The sequence below is a fragment of the Euprymna scolopes genome, chromosome 18, assembly GCF_053919585.1.
Source record: "Euprymna scolopes isolate OS-2025 chromosome 18, ASM5391958v1, whole genome shotgun sequence".
Lineage (NCBI taxonomy): Eukaryota > Metazoa > Mollusca > Cephalopoda > Sepiida > Sepiolidae > Euprymna > Euprymna scolopes.
This window is the reverse complement of record NC_136499.1, coordinates 64,765,607-64,788,845: the sequence shown is the minus strand read 5'-3', so window position 1 is coordinate 64,788,845 and position 23,239 is coordinate 64,765,607. Positions and strand designations below refer to the sequence as shown.

Below are 23,239 nucleotides of genomic sequence, written 5' to 3'. Positions count from 1 at the left end.
GAAAAAAAAAAAAAAAAGAAGCTAGCATTTAATACAACAGAAATACATAAATTAAATACTGAAATAAAATGTAGTTATTAATATTTGAATCTTAAAATAAAAAGTGCGAATTAGTAGAGAAAAAAATCACTTATCACAACAACGCATTCCGTCTCCAAACTAGTGAAGAATTTAACTTTTAATAGCGTTCAGAAGATTTTTTTTTTTTTAAATTAACCGTTAAGAGAAAGCGTGATTTTATTCTGAATATTCTGTCTGTTATAATTCTTCTAAACATGACTTATTTTATTGACTATTATATTCTACTTTGATCTAATCTACGTTCTTTTCATACCCATTCAATGTATATATCAGAAGAATAGGGTATATAGACTAGATGTCTAATTAACATATTAATATCGATCATCTTATTTTATTTTATAAATATATGTATTATTATTTTGTAAATATATTATTATTATTATTATTATTATTATTATTATTATTATTATTATTATTATTATTATTATTATTAGCTGGACCCGTGAAAATTTCACGTTTTCTTTTCTTTTTTTTTTTCACATACACATTATCCCATCACATATCCGTACCTTGAAACATTTACATTAACCCTTCATCTCTCTCTCTCTCTCTCTCTCTCTTTCTCTCTCTCTCTCTCTGCCTTGAGCGTGCGTACAGAAAAGGGCCGAACTTGAAAAAAAAAGCCAAACAGAAACTCTGATGGCCAAACTACTTTTTCTTCCCCCCATCTATCTCCCCCCTCTCTCTCTCTCCCTCTCACTCCTCTATCTCCCCACCTCTCTCCCCCTCCCTCTTTATCCTCTTGGCTTTGTTTATATCTAACAGCAATCAGTCGTAGTTGCGAGAATATTTTTAATTAACGAAAACTGCGTTTCTCTCTCTCTCCCCCTCTCTCTATCTCTCTCTCTCTCACACACTCTATCTATCTATCTATCGATCCCTCTCTCTCTCTCTCTCTCTCTCTCTCTCTCTCTCTCTCAAACAAATGTAAAGAAAAATAAACAATGAAAAAAAAAAACAAATAAATGTTCAATTTTTGTCCCCGCCCCGTGGAAAGTATTGTTATGGTTGTTTCCTTAAAGAATACCTAAAAATCAATTATTTCATAACATATTTTGAACGGTCAAACCGTAAATTTCTAGAAGTAAAAAGACATATAGCGGTGAGAACATATATAAAGAGAGAGAGAGAGAGAGAAAGAGAGAGAGAGACAGAGAGAGAGAGAGACACAGAGAGAGAGAGAGAAATATAATGAGAGAGAGACAGCAGACAGAGAGAGAGAGGGGGAGAAAGAGAGACCGCCGTATGCTAATGTTTAATGTGTAATCCGCTATTCCAGAATAAAATCTTCTCAACCAATCAAATTTGCCGGAAAGTGTGACAGACATAGATAGATAGATAGTTACAAGCGTATTAATATATAGATTATTATTATTATTATTATTATTATTATTATTATTATTATTATTATTATTATTTTTATTATTATTATTATTATTATTATTATTATTATTATTATTATTATTTAATTTTTGGGTTTACTTTCGGCAGCCTCGTAACTTTCGCCTCCTCTATTTTCTCCTTTAGTCTTCACATTCCACGAGGCGATATTTCTCTTTCTCTCTCTCTCTCTTTCTCTCTCTCTCTCTCACACACACACAACCACACACACACACACACACACATATCAAATTTTAGTCATTCAAAATTTTTTTTAATTTATGACGTGAAATGGTTAAATTTTAAATCAAAAATATTCTTATTATTCTATGTAAGACAAGGAATACATTTGAAATATTATAACTCTTTATCCTATATGATTTCGATGTCTACCATCTCTTCAGAGGAGAAAATATTAGCATCTCTGAAGAAATGGTAGATATCGAAATCCTATAAGATAAGGAGTTATAATATTTCAAATGTATTCTTTGTCTTACATAGAATAATAAAAATATTTTTGATTTGAAATTTTACCATTTCACGTCATAACTTTTAAAATTTATTGAATGACTAAAATTTGATTTATTTGCTCTATCTGGTATATTGAAAATTTTTTTTTATTTAGATGGGATTGCCCTTATAGAATATTACTGCCAATAATATTTTGTAAGACTAATAATCACAGGTTTCCATACTAATTGATTTGTTGGATAACGTTATTCTAAAGTATATATATATATATATATATATATATATATATATATATATGACCTTTCCGGTCACCGGCAACCATATGTGAACCCTCAGCGATCCCTAACAGGGACCCCCTTGTCACATAGGTGTCGTGCTCGTTCTTCACAGGGAAGTCTTTGCATGATCTCTCGGCGTAACAGGATTCGTTGATCGAGTTGGTCGAGTCGATTTCACCGTCGGGTTGATATGCCACTGTCACGCTGGAGGTGAATAGCTTTTCATGCACGTAAAAGAAAGACAGACTCAGATATATCTATTCTACTTGGTTTATTCAGGTTAGATATACAAAATATGACATACACTTATATACAATCGTTCAATTGTTGTTTAACAACCACTATTCAGTACCAATTAGATGTAATTACTCTTAGTTTTTCAGTGGTGATGGACGGGAGGAGAGGGGTGGCGACGACTCTTCAATTAGGATTAGATTCGCTCAGAACTCAGCTCCAACTCTCTCCAACTGACGATTTTGGCGCGGGAATTCGCTTATGTACGGAGGTATAGGGGCAGGGTAGGTTGCTCTCTAGACCAATCGCCAATAAGTACATCATTCCAGGGGAATTCCCGATTCCCTGCATGCACCTGCGAATCTGTGAACGTTCTCAGTTGTGGTTCTCACGATCGGATGAGGTCAACCCCGTGACCCTTCCTCTAGCATTGTGCTCAGAGGCCAGCATCGGAAATGAAATTATATTTCGTTATGTTTCTCAAAATGACATCAAATTGTCACTTTCACCAAGCAATTAGATTTATATGTGGGTTTCATAAAAATTAATAAAACTTGTAACTTAACTCTTCCTTTCAGCAGGGTCGGCCACTGTTGCCCGGACATACAATAATACTTAACAACACAAGCATAGTTGCCCGGCATTCTCCAGAGTTTCGGGAGTCTTAACCTTCCCCAAATGGGGAGCCCTACCGCTCCTGGGACAGTCACGTCACACACACAGAAGAAAATGAAGTTTTGTCTATACAAATATAAAATCATCGACTGAAATGTTCGGATCTTTCATTCGTTTAGGAATAAGCAATGATAATGAAATTAATATCCGAACTAAGAAAAGTTCACAAACAGAATCATCCGATCATTAAGATAATATTAATATAAAATATTGATTTTATAGAATACTAGCATGAGTGCCCGGCGTTGCCCGGGTGTTTGGAGGTGTATGCTGGGCAAAAAAAGTCAATTTTTTAAATTTTGACCCCTATTATGACCTCTTAACATTTATTGTTTTGGGCTCAAATCAGGTTATTAAGTTAGATCCATGTCCAAAGAATCTACATCTAAAATTTCACGTGTTTAGACCCAAAATTGGCGGAGGAGTTTGGTAGAGTTCTCAAAGGTCAAATCGTTGAACTTTGACCCCTTAACTGCCAAATTTCTGGCCGAAAACAGATCACATAGATTTTTACAAATCTCAGTACCCTGTATATCAAATTTCGAGTCTGTAGACTAAAAATTGACAGAGTTATTACGTAGGAAAATGTACCCAGAAAGACACACAGACAGATACAAAGACACGTTCACTTTTATAGATATATAGACAAAACGGATTTTGTCGGACACTTAAATTGCTTTCCCTGTTTACTTCAAGGATAAAATATGTGTTATTATATTGATAGTTGAAACTCAATGACCTCCATTACAAAAAGGATAACATCCAAAAGATACGAATAACACTCTTTTCAAGCAAGCTCTTAGTAGAATACGATACCCAAACATGGTAAATATAAATGTAAAATAATAAATATTTTTAAAACTGTAAATATAATGCATATTCCCACATTTAAATGTAAGTATATCTTTAAATGTTGGACGCCATTTTTTTGAATTGACCTGCTTAAAATGTGTTTGTCATTTTGCTTACAGGTCATCTGCAAAATAATTGCGGAAGGAACCCATCTTTTGAAACACAAAGCCGAGGTACGTGGCTGACGGTAACATTTTAATAAATGTTTCTACATGTAATTTTGTGGCATATTTACATGCAAATTTCTATTACATAGGTTGGTCCATTTAAAAGTAGCCGAAATATCAGACGATCGGTAAAATGTAAGTCAGAATGAGACAATGAAAATAGTCGTTGATTATATACTTATTTGGGTATCATTTGCATGCCGACAAATATCGATGAAAAAACTTGAACTACAATACAACATATTCACCATGTAACCCAGAAATATGGTGATCGCGAGATTGAGCTACTTTTAAATGAGTCACCTGGTATACAGCTGAGATAATAAGGGAGAAGACGAATGATTTCACAAATATAAATCAAGTCAAAATCACGCGTGCAAATAATATGTCGTCTTTGTGTATCGAAAATTTCCGATTCAAAACCGATTCAGTATTTTTCTTCTTTTTTTCTTTTAAGGTCCTGGACGCTTTTGTGGTTATCATCTCTTTCACCCTAGACGTCGTTTTCTCTTTCGTCGATGTCGCTCAAGCGGCTAAAGACGCAGCCGGATTGATGGTCATGCTTCGATTGTGGCGAGTGACACGTTTAATCAATGGTAAGTAAAAAAAAAAAAAATAAAAATAAAAGCAAACAAACAATCGTTTCTTTTGAACTTCTTATCTTGTATATGATTTGCAGCTTCATATTCCAGTAGCTTATTTCCAAGAACCAAAGGCTTGTGAAACTCTCTTCCTACTGACTGTTTCCCTTCTACTTTTTTTTCTTCCAAATTAAGGTCAATAGGCATCTTCTGTCTTTTAGATAATCATTTTTCGTCCTTGTTTGCTACTTACAACAAGTGGCGTCACGCTTTGTCTGGAGCATTTTCTCTTAAAAATAAATTGTAATATTAACTACGCACACGATTTTTCAAATGCAACGAATCATTATGCATTATTGACAAGTGCAACACCATGTGACGATTGGTGTCTTACGCTTAGATCATTCAATTGCTCTAGATGCAGTCCTCTACCCATCTAAGAGTTAAATGCGATCTTAGATGAAATACTGCTGCCATATTTTGACGGATGTCGCTCAATTAACAGAGTACAAAATCAACTACGAAATCTACCGAGGGTGATGATCTCATCTCCTGCCTTAGAACCCCTTTTCTTGCAGAATAGACGTTGCTAGGTTTTCTATACTCTATCGTTATTTCTAATAAAGGTGTTCGATTGAGATCAAATCTTTGGTTTCTCCTTTTTTATATGCACATGTTTAATTAAAAAAAACTTTTTGTAGATAAAACCCTTTCTTTAATAGTAAATCTTTTCGTGAATTAAACCCTTTTTTAAATAAAAATCTGCGGAAGCAAAGTTATAAATATGCGTATTGTTTATTTATAAATAGTGTGTGAGGGGACGCCCGGCCTTGCCCGGTTTTAAAATACGCTTTAATATATTTTAATTCATGCAGATTTCGTATTTATTATTACAGAACCAATTCTCTTTTGAATATTATATCGTACCTAATATAGAGTAATGATTTCAAAAGTTAAAAAAAAATACTTAGAATCGAAATCAAAACATTTAGAGGTCCAGCCGCGTGTTCTACCGTTTGAGCTATCGATAGATAGAAGAAAAATTTAAAATTAAACCACTTCAAGCTATGAATAAATTTGCGCATGCGCAAAAGTAATAAAAATATGTCGGCAAGTTGAAATGAACATTTTGCATTTAAACTTACCGATGTATTTTTATACGCGTTATTCATCCATCCAAACAACGATTGCCTTCGTTATAAACCATCGTTGATGTATGGTTACTATTTCCAGTTAATTTCAGTGTTATATGATCAGTAGTTTAAGAGTTTATCGGTTAAATATTTTCACACACATCTACTGCTTTATTTATAAAAATCAAATTGTATGTAAAACTTTCAAAATTCGGTGTTACGGCAAAACGTATTCTGATGGTCGTTTATAATCCGGGGGTGTTTGAAATTTATTTGATCCAGAACTTTTGACTACCATTTTTTTTTTTCTGATTTTCACACAATATTTTCTAAAAGCAAGAGTATATTCTCGCTGAACTATTTCCACAAAAAAAGTTAATCACTCATATTCTTTTGGTGTCACATTGCACGTTTTATTTCCAAAGTCTAAGCCATGACTAAAATCTAAGCTCAATTTTTTTTCTGTATCACATGATTCAACCAATCTACCAGATCCAATTACCGCGTACATGGTGACAGTTGAACCTAAGTTACAAACGTTGGCAATGATATCTAAGTAACATATGAATTTTGGAAATTATTTTTACACGTAAATTCGAAAACATATTACTGCTACCCTCGACCAACCAAAGCGACACTCACCATACGCGGGTTGAACCAGCTTCCTCCTTCCTAAGTTGCATGGAAATATAAAATTCATAAGAGGTCCCCAATCGCTTGTATATCTCCATCATTGGAGATTACGACATTAGATATTTTTCAGTTCTTGCCGGGGGGGGTGTCGATGTCCTCCTACATACAGCGCCTGGTATTCCCAAATAGTCACCTTTCTGGTACTGAAAGGTTGCTTAACTTCGGTGATCTAACAAGAACCGGTATATTACAATGGTTTTTACCGTATTGTGTTACTTCTAGTTAATATGAAGCAGCGCCAAGTGATCTTAATTGACCCATAAAACGCTTTAACATGTCTCAACCTCATTTAATATAGAACATGTGCCGTCACACTTATTGTTCTTTCTTTCTTTTTTCTTTGTAACTACTTCAATCCAGGTGTCATCATCTCCGTGCAGATGGAAGCTGACAAGAAAGTACATAAAATCGAGATGGTGCTACACGCGGCTGAGCGAGAAAACGAACAGTTGCGCGACAAGATCAAATTACTCCAGGTGAGCAAAAACATCTTTCTCTAAACTTCCTACCAAAGTTTTTGATTAGCGGGATGGATTTCAATGCTGATTATTTAACACCGACACCGAGTTCGAATCTTATCCGATCTAATGTGTGCCAATGGAACCGTTTAGAAACAAAAAGACACAACTCCATCCTTACCCTGCTATGAGTAAAATGGTAACTCATATTCAATGAATCTGTTGCGATGGGTCGTCACAATGTGCATTTTATTTTAATACTGAATAACCCCAAATCGTTAATATACCATAAAATGCAGACAGCGAATCAATGATTCACAGAAAGTATTATGGTTGGATTGTAACACTATGAGCCGAGCCGGTCCATGGCATTGACCGATTCACGTGTTACGTAAATGTCCTGGTAACAGTACCAAACTGTGACACAATGGTCCGATACGAGGATCAGTTGGTTAGACGTCTTTTTATCAGAGTTGAAGAGTAAAGTCATGTTAGGATTTTGGGTGTGGCTGGCTCATTCCTTCTCTCAAGATGCCGTCTCTGGTAGTTGGGGTCTCTCTGACTGAAATCATCTTCAGGCACCGTTTCGACATTTAAGGCAGACATAACAGCACGCAACACAGGTTGTGATATATATATATATATATATATATATATATATATATATATATATATAAATCTTATCTGTTTATTTTTTACAAAAATATTACAACATTACAACAAAAACAATTTACAAATCATAACAATTAACTTTAATACTTAACTCTTTAAAAACTAACTACCCTTAAGCAGTGCTGAGAGAGAGAGAGAGAGAGAGAGAGAGAGAGAGAGAGAGAAGGATTTCCCCTCTCATTTACAGAGAGGCAGAAATATGTGTCTTACCCCGTGGTTTTCCGGAATAAAAGAGAGAGGGAGGGAGAGAGAGAGAGAGAGAGAGAGAGAGAGAGAGAGAGAGAGAGAGAGAGAGAGAGGAAAGAAGAGAATCGCGAAATTGCATTCTGGTCATTTATTTCGGTGTATCCCTCCGCTTACGACCACACCACCTCCTGGCTAGTGGGTGGGGGACCACGATGATCAGTGGTACTATCAAATAGTACCACAGAATATTATCTAAACAAAAAAGGGTTGATATACCGTAAATATCATCGAAACAATTAATAATGGTTTACTAAAGATATTGTGCGTTCAGTATTAAATATGTTGCCAAGGTTGCTGGAAGAATGAGTCATGAGTAAAATATTTTCTGGAATTATAGTACGATCAAGTACTACAACTTCAGAAAATATTTGACTCATGATGCAATCCTCTACTTCCATATTAGAGTGAGGTGCATCCTCAGATGGAGTACCGCTATCACATCTGGAAAAGTGCCGCTCAGGGCACCATCTCCTGCATTTTTACTATAACTGGTTTGATTCCTCAAGGTTTGTCCAATTTGTTGATGGGATTCTCTGCTCGTACTTCTGTAGTTCCTATTTACAATGTCCCCCACAGGACAGAGTTAGACACCAGGGTCGTTTTTTAACGTGGAGAAAAGAAACAAAAATTAAAAATTGTCTCAGTCGTGAAGGACTTCTCCTCCACTGACAGAGAACAAGAAATTGAAGTGTAACATCTGAAGAACAGATACTACAATGTGATCTCGTACTTCTGTAGTGATTTGGCAGTCAAAGTTTTCATCTTTCTCATTAACCTGTAATCTGCAATTATGCACAACATAAAAAGCACTCCCATAATAATGTTTCTCAGTGGCCAATATCGCTTGATGTTTTATTCGTTCATTCTATCATGCATACATTTTCCAGGGGGAGGATAAACAAAGCTGGAGCGTCGAAAAACTGCAATTGATCACAATTCAACCCATCTTCGAAAGAGAAAGACTTTCTTCAATTCTTCCCTACGTGTCATTATGGACTTTCGCCCACGATTCAATTTCCTGTACACGTATCTCTATATCAATGGAATTTTCCATTCTCTCGCGCAGTTCGTCGTTGTGTTTCCACGATAACTAAATACATACCTTCTTTACGTTTAAATATTTCTTTAGACGTAAAATACTGTTCCAAATTAGTTCCTTATTTTCATTTGGGAAACGAACACATTTAAAAAAAAAAAATAGAATACTTATGCATCTCTGATATCGTGCTGAAATAACAACGTTAGTATTTCGAAAGACATTCTTAACATGGTAATGGGGGTCTTTCTTACTAGTTTGTACTTTCATCTAACACCATAACATAAAAAATATCGTGAAAACTGAATTTAACTCGAAAATACTATCAAACAAATTTACACGGTAACGTGTAATAAAAAATATTAAAGAATAGTTAACAATTAGTCAACTCACAATGTCAACAATGGCTTCCTAAACAATCTTCTGTACTTTACTGATCGAGATAAAATTCTAACGTGGCTTAGAAATACATTGACTCACAAAAATTAGTAGCAAAGTTTACACAGATATACTTGAAAACGATGTGCATCCTTATAGGTTGGTTGGTTGTTTTTGTTTTACGGCGTATCAATCCTTTGCAGGTTATTTAATGCCGAATCCAGTGATTTGGAAGAACAATTTTTTTAATAGAGTATATTTGTTTTTTTGTTTTTTTAAGTCGATTTCTATTTAACCCATAGTTGGGTCCCTACCAGGTACTATCACTCCGAGTCAGAGTGTACCTGAGAGCAATGGCAATTAAAGGGTGGCTTCACACTCCCCAAAGCCCGCAAGCCGGGGCCTCAACATTGGATATAGTTTAAGGTCATATACAGGACCGCATCCTTATAGGAGACAGCAATTCCAGTTCCTAAAAAAGTACTTGATACATGTCAGCTATACACAACTACTCCATGAAACTGTAGGTGAGGAACGCCTTTTCATTTCTCTCGACTTTACTTTCACCGATGATTATCAAATTTTAAAATTAAATATAAAAGGCTTTAGCAACCAATTAAATTATATTTTGTCATGACAATACACAAGTCCAAAGTATTATCCTGGATAGTGGTTTAATATTAGCTTCACTTTGTTTTATCAATAGTCAGTTTCATGTAAATGTTTATGCGTAGGCTCCCGACAACGTCTATATGTTTTAGCACCAGAAGCTAAAACATTAAATATTGTGTATGCATGAGCGTTATACAAATAACAAAACCAATGCTTCATTATTTAAACACATTTGCTTACTAAGAATCATTTAACTTATATCATTTCATATTTATATGTGCTGTGACTCTGACCAAACAACTGCTAGCCATGACTAGCCAACCTCCTTGTTGGCCCACTTTTTTCAACAACATTGATCAGATCCACTATTCTAGAATACAATTATAAATGAATTCTAATCAACTTAACTGACTTCGAATTAATTCTAGTATCACATATCACATTTTCTTTACTTCATAAAATCACAACTATTCATTATTGATAATTAAAAGGCAGTTAAAAATTGTTTAAATCCTACTTCGGTCAACTAAACTACAAAACAATTTTTCTGGTAAGAATAAATTCCTTTCGGAAATACATGCGTTTGTTTGCGCCAGATAATCATATTTCCATTTGTATTCAATTGTTATGGTACTACTATTCTATCGATAGCATATTTTCATGTATTTTTCAAAAACTTATATAACAAAACAGTAGTTTTTCCACATTCAATTTTTTTAATATATAACATTTCTCTGCTTAGATTTTTCCAGCAGTTTATTCGTAGTCACTATTTTATGTAACTTACATACGATAGTGCACCAGATAATCATAATTTAATTTGCTTTTTGTGAGTATGTTCTCTTACCAAATCTGTCCTGGCTTTATGCCATACTTCTGGCGAGCAACGCTGGTACATGGATACTTAGCAATTCAAAAAGAATATTTAATAATATTTTCTTACTTAACATTTCTTATATCTCCCCGGGCAACTCTGAGAAACGGGCTCTGCTAGTTAAATAATAATACTGGAATCTGAGTGATGAAAAAAATGTTGCCAATTTGAATTTGAATCATAACTGCTGTGAGCCTTTACTTAAAAACTCCATGGCTACTACCGTTAAATGTAAACACACCCTTGGGGTTATTGTGCATACAGTCTCAAATATGAAAATAATAAAATATGTTGGCTAAAATTAATTAAATAATAATAATGAAATTTTATGACAGAAAAAAAAAATAATATTGATTATCTGAAATTGAATTATAAAAGCCGCTGCGCATCTTGAATTAAGAAATCAAGGGCTACCATTGACTACCGGAAATTGAAAAATGTAGTATAGCCAAGAGCAAGAAAAGTGAAATCGCACTGGTGTCAAGGAGATACAAAAAAGTCAAGTGTACTTGAAATATAAAATGCCGATAATGTTTAATTGACACATTAAATATATGTTTCGGCTAAGAGAAAAAAAAAGAATATTGCTATGTTAATATCTGTGTGAACATTTTGTAAAATTGGTTTATATGTGCGCTGATGAGTTTATCAGTTGTGCAAGCTTATATATTAATGAACTTTTATGTACTTATATGCCAACATTGGAATGAAACAATTGTAACGCAAGTACCTGTCCCTTATAAAGCGATAATTTTATTTCTTGAAGTGTGTGTGTGTGTGTGTGTGTGTGTGTGTGTGTGTGTGTGCGCGCGCGCGTGCGTATGTGTTGAGAATGAGAAAGAGAATATGTAGTGGGAAAGTGGCACAGAAACAGAAAATAAATGCATTTATGTTGAATGAAAATATTTGTATCGCATGAATATCTTCCGTCTGTAGTGCATCATTTTATTCCTTGTTCGCCTGGAAGGACAAGACACATTATTATGCAAAATTAGATCATGTTATATTCTAATTTCTCATTTATTTTTAGCAACATACGTGTAGAGAATATAGAATTATGTTCTGCGTACATTGGTAACCGACATTGCTAATACGGACCCGTATCGTTATTGTTTTATTAACAAATACGACACACATACCTGAAAGCAAACGACGATTGAGAAACACTTGGATAATAAATAGATGTTGTTTATTAACAGTTTGTTAAGCAGCGAAAATATATTTAATACATAAAGAATACATTTGTTCCCATTACTATAAGAAATTGCACGAGTCATAGATTTTACAGTGTAAAAAGAATCAAACGTACTTGGTATAGTAAATAAGAACTAACGATTTTCATATCGGGAGAACTTATTAAAATATTTCTACTATAATTACAGATACTATTAATTAGTTTGAAGAGTTCAGCAAAACCTTCTCTTATTTATTTCTATTGCAATGTTGTTTTGGCATGTCAAGCTGTTGCGAGGGCGATAGGAATTAGCTTGTATTGTTATAAAAGATGCACCCTCACAATAATAACTGAATTCGTATAATAAAAAATATTTCAGAATTCTTATTTCATTTAGGGATATTCAACAGCTTGGTTATATTCAAGAGTGCAAGTACAAACATTTAATAAAATATAACGAAAGAAATTAGCATGAGATATGAATGTTTCTTTATTTCAATATTACGAAAATTTTAATTAATGGTCCAATTATATTAATGGTCCAATTATATTAATGGTCCAATTATATTAATGGTCCAATTATATTAATCGTGCAATTATATAATCCAATTGATATAACAAGACGCATCCTTGTACATAGTCAGAACAGCTAAAGAGGCCGAAGTCTCGTTTTCAATCCTGATTGTGAGGTAGCATGACAGTACATAATGATCTTGCATCCACAACGAGATTTGGTTAGAATCAATTATTCTCCAGGGGCGATAACTCTTGTCTGGGGACTAATTTCTCTATAGGAGAAATAACTCTCTACTCGAAAATTGTATAAAATTATACAATTATTATTTTTGTTTTTCATTAAAGAAATCGTGGTAAAAGATAGTTTTTAAAAATTACTATTTTTCAAATTTTCTGTGTCATGTTTAATAATAGATTTGATTTCAAATTTTAGAAATGATTTCAAATAAAATGTTCAATTTTATTTTCGGACTAATTTTATGCAAAATGTGTGTGAAATATGTTAATTTCGAAACAAAGATTTATTTTTCAGATTTATTTTTCAACAAACATTATCTTGGGGCATTTGGTTGTGGGATTTAAACTCTTGTTTCGCTATTTTATACCGATACTATACGTAAAGATGATTTATAAATTCATTTATTTTTAAGGCTGATATTTTGTTAATAAATACTCTGTAGACGACTGCTTCTATTTAATCTTTAGACAAGACACTGGCAAATGTTACTAATCATGGTCATAGTAGATATGAGGGTATAAGCAACTAGTCTAACTGCACACTCACAAAATTCTGTCTGTGGTGCACAATACATCAATACTGTTTCCAAGCAGACTACAACATGATCGTATCAACTTTCTCCAATACTTAAAGTGTTTTTCTTACTGCCAACCTGACAAAACTAATAAGCCTTTGTCATTGAGTGACCTTTTGGATATGATAAACGACGACTCATTAGTACAGAAAAGCTCCCAAATCGGAGGATTACGGTCGGATAAAATTTAAGTTCATACTCAAAACCAAGGGTATTTGATTAATTTAGCAGTAGAACTGAAACCGAATCGAAGTATATAAATTTAATCATTGGTATCTTACAGGTTTCTATGATTTATTTTACACTTAAATAAAGCAAGCACTTGGGTATAGATGACACTACTATCTCTTAATTGGAAATAAAAAACATTAACATACCCTAAATTCTTAGGACGTTTAAAGGAAACATATTTCGTGAAAACTATATTATTTTTCAAATTGAGCGTTAATCGAAAAACTTTCTGGTAAAACAATCTTCTTTAAAGTGATCTATCAGATATATTTCAAGCTGTTTCGATCTGCCACAAAATGGGCAGTAATTCTGCTTATAGACTATGCTAACCTTTTTTTTTTTTTGTTGTTAAACTACATCTACGTTTGTTTTTGCATTCTTGAATAGGACTAAATTATTTCATGTTTCTAAATTAACAAACATTCTAAAATAATTTTTTTTATTAAACAACTTCAGTTATAATTGTAAGGCTACCGCCCTTATGACAGCACAAACTGACCTCTATGACCTTTGCAAGAATCTGAGTTTAACATGGCTGAACTCCATTACAAGAAAAAGGAATAAGAAATGCTTTTCCCGAACTCTTCAAACTAGTAAATGGTCTCTGAAATATTTTTTATATGTTCTCCCGATCTGAAAATTCAATATCATGGCAGATATTAAAATTTAAATCTATTAACCAATTCGATATTTTTGTTATGCATTAATGAAATAATTATTTTTAATATTAAATGAGTCAGCGTTTAGTGAGGTCAAAGGTCACTCGAAGATAATGTTTGATCAGATTGCCAGTTTGATGATGGACAATACTATGAAAGGATTGACAATTAGGAACGATATGGGTAAAATCTGATTATTCAAGAGGACGATTGTACAAGTATTTGTTTACATCAAACTTGTAATCATGTTGAAGTCTACAGGGAAGCACTCACGTGGTAATGTGCTGTCAGATTAAGCATTTTAAAGATTAAATTTGAATAATTCAGAAATAGTAGTAAACAAAATAATTAAGACAGCATTGTTGGGAACTATCGGATGAAACATTTAACTGAATCGGATCTGTATATTGTACTGTTTACAATAGTATCATTGTATATCATTGTATTTGTTCTATGAAAGATTACTTAGGGTTGAGTTGATAAGATATTAAAGTTTAAAAAATGATATATGCTTCAATACATGTAAATTTATAATTCTATTTTCTTTCCTTCTTATTATTCAGGAAGAATTAGACACGCTAAAGAGCAAGATGAATAACACGGAAGACAAACTGACAGACAGCAGCTCCGAAAGCACGTCTCATTCAGCATTACAGAATGCATCGCAAAAAACTGATGAGGACATCATAGGTGATTAGCATCCTTTCCTTTTTTGCAATATAAACATCCGATATGATGATTGGGAATGCTTTAGATGAAGCTTGACGACTTTGTGTTATTTTGATAATTCGGACTATTGTTCTCATCTTAGATGTTATTCTCACGACGTCTAGCTTGATGTAACATCCACGGTGGTCGCTTGTTCTCGTTCCGTCAAACATGACCGGATAAATTACTTAGGTAATTCATAATTGTATGCTTAGTGTCGACTGTACTGAGGTTCTAACATTCAAACTCCAGAAAACCGTCACTTAAAACTGATTATTACTTAGCACTTATATTATCCGTTGCGCCAAGAGTCTACTCGGTTATGGCTTACAGAACAGGGGGAAAACTATCCTTGTGGATTAAAAGAAAGAGTTCTCTTAAGAAATCTGTAGAGATTCGCGTATTCGACATATATATTTCCAAGTTCGACAACATCGTTTGAAAAAACACGCAAAAAGATATGAATTTACTTGGAATTGCTTACGCTTTCACACTTTTTCTAGACGTGTACCTAAGCGGCTGCTGGCTATTTGCTAACCTCAAAAGAATGCTCCAGGGAAAGAGATTTGCTTCGATTTAATGGATAAGTGATGTTTTAAGCTGAGACATGATTTAAGACTAAAGAAAAATCGTTCTAAGAAAAAAAAAATGCATCAAATCGGAAGAAAATCGTCGAAATCCATGTATCAGTCCAGAACTGATGGAAACGTAATGATTGGTTGGTTGTTTTTGTTTTACGGCATATCAACCTTTTTTGGGTTATTTAATGCCGAATCTAGTTATTTTGAGGAACGATTTTTAATGGAGTATATTTTTTTTTACGTCAGATTCTATTTAACCCATAGTTGGGACCTTAACAGGTACTACCACTCCGGGTCAGAGTGGACCTGGGAGCAATGGCAATTAAAGAGTGGCTCCACACTCCCCAAAGCCCGCAAGGTAGGGCGTCACCATCGGATATAGTTTTAGGTCATATCCAGGACCGGAAACGTAATGAGAATAACGTCTATGATGAGAAAAGTGGTCCAAATAATCGCAATAATACAAATAACATCCGATGTTTCTGAGTTTTTGAAATTGCACTCCGTTCAAAAAGATTATATAGCGAAACAACTCTCTAGCTTAAAAAATAGGTTTCTACATGATGTTGAGAAAGCTTTATTATACTGCATTTTCTGGCAGTTCTTACGCGCAGCATCAACTCCGTATTCGTATCATTGTAAATACATTGCATCCTAACGTTACACTAAACTTTCTCTTTAAAACCAGTCCAATATAAAATGAATGCTAAAACAAATGAAGGAATGGAGGAAGATAATGAATCACTTGATAAGTTCCGGACCTAATTAATAAAACCATTTTCGACAAAATTCGACTTCCTGTATCAAATTTTCTTCTGAAGTAATACACTGATTCGAACGCTTCTCTTACGATTGGTGCCTTTTTTTTTTTTTTTTTTTTTTTTTTTTTGCAGAACAATTTTTCTTTAGAACGATATACCTAAGCTTTCTACATCACCTATTTATTGAAGCGAGCCAAATCTCTTTCCCGGGAGCATTCTTTTGGGGTCACCAAACAGCCAGTAGTAGCTCAGATTCAGATCTAAAGAAAAGTGTGAGAGCGAATGGAATTCATCGTTTCAGTCGATTAATGACATGGTGCATTTTCTTGGTAAAAGTCTATTTATTCTTTTCATTTGTGGCCATTGTTTTGCGATTTCTACTCTCAAACGCACCAATAACGATATATAATATTGGCCCTCGATAGTTCTTTCTTTCTTAAGGCCATTAAATATATTGCGCATCCTAAAATAGGGAGGCCAAAACCTTGTCTGCTGATGTTTGCGTCTTTGGTCGCTTTGGACAGCTTTCACCTGCTACTGTCCACTCTGCTAACAACCAATTTGATACCGAGTTAAAGTGATGAATCTATGTTTCATGCAAAAGCCACTTTTGTCATTTCGTTGAAACAATTGCAAAGAACGAAGAACAATTGCATTATTTTTTAATATATATGTATATATATATATATATATATATATATATATATATATATATATATGTGTGTGGGCATATTTATTGGTTTGAAAATATAGGTTCTTTCTTTACTAATTGTCATAAAATTGTAACCATAGAATAGTATTATAATTATAATCTTCAAAAAGCCTGCAAATTTTTATATAGTTCCGTCTGATACAACCAAAGATATGGACATTTCAATAGTCAATATTCAATTTTGGCTACACACACACACACACACACACACACACACACATATATATATATATATATATATATATATATATATATATATATGTGTGTGTGTGTGTGTGTGTGTGTGTGTGTGTGTGTGTGTGTGAGTGAGTGTGTGTGTGTGTGTGTGTGTGTGTGTATAATATATAAGAAAGTATTTCCAAAGACAAGTTAGTTCTGTTTATAATTTGTTTATTTTTTTTATTAAGGTTCACATTACAGATCCGTTTTGCTCACAACCAACAAGCAAGTAAAATTATGTCTTTACCGCATGTTTGAGTTGTTTACCCTAAGTTTAAGGAAACAATATTTTTTAAAAACAAGTTACATGATTCATTCAGCAAAAAAACTTCCGTAAATTTCCTCGCTTAAAAGACCTGCATCTTATTTTTTTTATTTTTGTGTCTTAGCTAAATTGATTATTTTTCTATCTTCATGTGTTTAATTCTAACTTTTTAAACAATTTTGTGTGTGTATGTGTGTGCGTGCGTGCGTGTATATAATAAAATAATAATTATTCATTATATGTATATAAATTGAGATATTTTCCGACGTAGATAATGTTGCCTATCAAACAAAATTGATCTTTATATGATAAAAATACAACTGTTTTCTCATAACCAATACAATCAATACATTAATAAAGACTAAGTTCGAATCTTATGAATCTTCTAATTCGCGGATATAAACAACTTCGGATATTTACTTACGGAACAAAACCGTCCATTCTTTTCTAGGATATATGCGGTGAACCAAACTTAGAGTCCACCATTTTTCAATTCATTTTAAAATAGCTTTTAAGTCGATTCCCAAGAGAAAATTAATAGCAAATCAGTTTACAATCTTTTCGAAATGATTTTAATCTAAACTCGACGTTTAAATAATTTTCTAAAGTATTGTTTTCCCATTTTCTGTAAAAATAAAAAGCATGTTAGATATAAGCTTTAAAGTTATTTTAGAAGTATATATATTAAGCTTTATTTTAGCATGATAATTGACTTAAAAGCTATTTTTAAACGTGTATATGAGCTCTGTATTAAGCTCTGTATATATAAGCTCTATATCAAGCCCTGTCTTACCATAAGAGAAATATTAAGCTACTATTTTTATGATTTTGAATTGAATTTTGAAAGCTTTACACAATAATTTTAAATAATATATGAAGATATATATATTTACCTGTTTTCTTTTAGATATACTCATGGGCTGGGACAGTCCACAATTCTTAAATACCCAGTCTGGTATGTACGACACCGGTGTTGGTCGCATGTTCTACCGGCAATTAGTCACAATTGTAGAAGCCAAGCTTTCAATACACGCGCTTATCAGTTTACAAGCATCTTTATCGACATTTTCTTTCCCAGTAAGGGAGATGATATTATCTGTGTCGGCCATTATATTATTTCGGCCTTCTTCCTTTCTGAAATTCATAAACTCCATTCACGAGGCACCTTGCGATATATTTACTCAAAAGCATTTGTTTATTCATGCCTGCGGGAATATCTCGGTAAAAAAAAAAAAACGATGCGTAAAAATAAATAAATAAATGAATGAATAAAAAATGGAGATGCATACTGGCTTTTTAAGAATTAATAAAATAATTTTTACGATGAAACAGCGTTGCATTTCTATTTGTTCGTTCTATCTTTTATTTCTTTAGCTCATTAACTCCAAACAAATTTAGATTGTTATTTTTTTTTAACTTCAGCACTTGTGCACTGGTGTGAAGGTACAACTGTTTTAGTTTTTTAGTTGTAACATTTGGAGAGAGACAAAGGTACACCAGGGGCAGAAAAGTCTATTTTGTGTCATAAGTTTTTTTTTTTAAATATTTAAATATAAATATTTAAATATAAATATTTTTAATTCAATAAATGTACCAACAAAAATTTCTAAAAAAAAAAGCAAAAAAAAAAAAAAAAAACAGGCATTCAAAAATTTCAGAATTTTGTTTTTGTTACAATTTTTTTTTAATTTGTGTTATTATAATTTTTTAAAGTCTGTTTTAAAAAAATACGCATTTATTGTTGTGATATTTTCGATTCGGTCCTAAAATTGCATTTATTTGTCCCTGCTATGCACTCTCCATAGTTCCAATTGAAAACCAAAAAAAAAGTTGTACCTTCGCACTAGTGCACAACTGCCAAAACAATCCATTATAATCATGTCAATCTTATTTTAAAATCTATGTGCAAGTGTTAAATTCGTGAAATACATCAGATACATTAGCTTGTGATCAATTACCTTTCTGTGAACAAACTGTTACTCAGTTTATTTTTGTTAAAACAATCTTGAACAAAACAAAATGGAGGATGTCCTATTCTTTTCCTTTTTTTTTTCTCGCGTAAGATAAGTTGCTAGTCTTTTTCCACTCTATCGTTATTTTCATAGTAGATTTTCGATAGAGATTCAATCTATGCCCGCTGTAAAACATTCGTAGCGAAAGATTGTTTAGCTAAAACTACTTTTGAGAACATCATTTTCCTTCCTTCGTCTCTGTATTCAAAACGGAACTTCAATGCGCAAAATTTATTTCCAAAAACTGCGCATCTGTTTCCCAGCGTTGTTTTCAAGTTCAATGTTAACAAATTCTTGCTGAGATGTTCTCATAAATACTAAAACTCTGCCTAGTCTCAACCATCGTTACTAATTCTATTCCCCCCCCTCAAAAAAATCAAAGTTCGAATAAATCGTAAGCCACCGACAAAAGAAAAAAAACTTCAAAAATTAAAACAATTAATCATTGAAGAAAGCCCCCTTCTTCTCGGCTGCAAATGGCTTCTTCAAATCTCATGAAGGCTTTCAAAAATGATTGTAAGAAGTTTTAACTATAAAATACTATTGTCTATTAATATGAAAATTGCTCAAATACTTTTTCAATTTTTCATGTTGTATCAATAATTTTGTTATTGCTTCTTCAGTTTATTTTTAATCTCAAATCAACTTTCTTTAATCTATCATGTTCAAAATTAAGGCTCATATTCTATTTTCTTCTGTACTTAAAACGTCTGACATAATAAGTTTATTACGTTTTAAGCATTGAGTATTTGTCAAAATATTCATTATTCATGGGTATACGAATGATTTTAGCGTTGACTATATATATATATGTGTGTGTGTGTGTGTGTGTGTGTGTGTGTGTGTGTGTGTGTGTGTGTGTGTGTATACTAGCCGGTCCGGGGAACCTACTTTCACTTTCCTCCATGCGTGACGTTATACGTGACGTCAAATGCTATGACATCACGTGGAATCATCTGCTATGAAGTCATACATGACTACATGACACATATGTTATGAAGTCATGTATAATATATATATAGCGAATGACTATATATGCTGTGACATCATTAAAAGTGCGAACAAGCCTTAAACAAACAACAAAAACAGGTAGGAATACGGATTTATTATAATAGATATGGGGGGGGGCAGGAAGAAATCAAAACGAGATTTATGGGGTTCGTTCGGATCAACGAACTTCTTCAGAAAAAATACGTTTGTTTATCCGAATGAAACCTGTAACTCTCTTGTGTGTCTTTTCATACATCCTGTATTTATTTCATTCAACTCCCTACATAGTATCCATGCAACATATGGCCCCGATAGTAGCCCCCTACATCAAAGTGGCACTGTGCCTTGTTTGAGGTGAAAATGGAATAAAAAATAAATAAATAATATATATATATATATATATATATATATATATATATATATATATATATACGTTCACGTAGAAAATCGCACAGCTTTTTCAATTCCGATTGTTTATTTCCACTTCGCTAGCTTTTGATTCTGATGCACCATAGTCAATATAGTTGCTATTAATTAATAGATGCTCCAAGATGAGACTCCAAATTGGTTTGTCACGCACATAACATCGAAATCCGTTTCATGTTTTTGCTATCAAGAGACAAAATAAAATCCTTGTTTAGATTTAAAATTCCTGGTGGGTCACGTGGTTTAGTTCAAGTCTAATCCTCGATGACAGGAATGTATCCTTTCATATACTTTTTGCGTTTGTTTTTGTTTTTCAGCACTTAACACAGTAGAAACAGGATTTTAGACGATTTTCTCCTTTTTATATATTTCGATATTATTTTGTTTTTCTTCTAATTTGTTATCTTCTTCCTCCTTTTGTTCTTCTTGCATTTCTTCTTCGTCTTCTTTTCCTTTTTCTTCTCCTCCTCTTCACTCTGTTCCTTTGTTTTCTTCTTTTTTACTGCCTCTTCTTCTTCAAGCTTTTTTCGTTCTTATCGTCTTCCTCTTCACGTTCTTCTTATCTTGCTCATTCTTCTTCTTCTTCTTCTTCTTCTTCTTCTTCTTCTTCGTCTTATTTGTGGTCACATTATTTCATTTTTTTTTTCTCTATCTTAATCATTATCGTCTTTTTCTTATTTTTCTTCTTCTTCGATAATTCAAAATTAATAAAAAAAAAAAAAGTAGGAGTAAAATAAACAAGATAAAGAAGTTTTGTTATTTTCATTTATTTTTGTTTCTTCTACCATTTTTTAAAAAAATTGTTCGTTCATTTTTTGTTCATTAGTTCGTTGTTTTTCATTCCTTTTGTGAATTAATTTAGACATTTTTCTTTCCTTTTCTGTTTTCCTTTCTTTTCCTTTGTTCATTCATTTTTTCTTTCATTGTTTCTTTTACCTTTCATTTTTATTCAGTCAATGTCTTTTTTTACCTTTTCCTCTTCGCTTTCTTTTTCTTTCTTTTTTCTTTCTTTTTCTTTCTTTTTCTTACTCGCTTTCATATTTTTCTTCCTTTTTTTCTTAATGATTAGTATGCACATGTCTTTCTTGTAACTTATTCTATATTTTAGTTTTTCTTCTTCTCTTACTTCCATCCATTCTTTCTTTCTCTTTTCTATTTCTTTTTTTCCGTTGGGAAATTCATTGCTTTTTTTGTTTTTTTTTTGTTTTTTTGTAATTTCCATAAAATTATTTTCGTTAAGCTGTACTTTTTTTAATGAAATGATTTTTATTTTAGAAATTGATCTTCATTCTTTTTATCTTCTTTTCAGTTATTGTGCAGCATAGAATTCACAGAAAAGTACGAAATAAGGAAGATGTTTCCGTTTTATCCGAAAGCTGATTATATAAACTAAAACGCTAAGTTCTAAGACTTTCCATCCCTCAGAACTAATAACGTATTAACAACATTACCCTGGCTGTAAAACTGATACTACACCTAATTTACTAATATTTAATAACTAATATCTAATCTAACAAAATAATTTATCTTGCAATGAAGCTGACAAATAAAACTTTGCGAACCGATTTTAATTTGTGATTGTTATACCATGTTATTAGCAATATAATAACGTACTTAGATACAATATCATTAAAAATTACTTAATATAGATAAAACATTACTTAGTTTAGCCAAGATGAAAGCTAGAAAGGATAAAAAAGTGCAATTTCTCTGCTATATTAACGCATTAATCTGATATATATATGTTTAAAAAATCAAAATAATTTTACTCATTGAATAATTCTAATACATAAAATAATGATAAATATTTTGAGCATATCCGCATTTTTTTACCATAACATTTGTAAAAGTTTAAGTAAGCAGTTTGATTTCGTTAATATACGCTTAAAATCTGTTGGAATTAAATATCTATCGGTGAATTATTTTAATAACCTATTATTATATTTAAGCTGGGCTAATCAAAATTTGTTTTTCTAAGGCTCATTCGTTTTTCCCCTTTTTTTACCTATGCTCATCCCAAACAAGGCATATTGCCAGGTTGATGTAAGAGGCTACTATTTGGGACTATGTTTGCAGAGAATTATGCAAAGAAATAAGCGACATGTTGGTTTACATCACATTTACACTTCTGCATGTCAGTATCATAAGGAAAGCACGTAACATGAAGGGAATTCCAAAGTCTAGCAGTTCAAAGGGAAAAATCCTATTAGAGTAAACGACTTTTAGACATCTAGGGATCTCTTCAGTGAAGGGATTTAATTTGTTACTAACAAACGGGTTTGTTGGGGGTATGTACATCGAAGGGGCACAACTGCGATGAGTTTATCAGAACACATTCCATTAAAATACTTG

General features: G+C 32.6%; 1 protein-coding gene across 2 annotated transcripts in view; it reads left to right on the top strand.

Annotated features, from left to right (window-relative positions):
• The window catches only part of LOC145297645 (uncharacterized), a 282,988-nt gene that overhangs the window by 239,843 nt on the left and 19,906 nt on the right, over window positions 1-23,239 (top strand). For both annotated transcript variants that reach the window (XM_080143761.1, XM_080143762.1), the window contains exons 4-7: window positions 4,091-4,144; window positions 4,596-4,734; window positions 6,906-7,021; window positions 14,777-14,903. In XM_080143761.1, coding sequence (XP_079999887.1) covers window positions 4,091-4,144; window positions 4,596-4,734; window positions 6,906-7,021; window positions 14,777-14,903 — 436 coding nt within the window. The remainder of the gene's footprint in view (window positions 1-4,090; window positions 4,145-4,595; window positions 4,735-6,905; window positions 7,022-14,776; window positions 14,904-23,239) is intronic.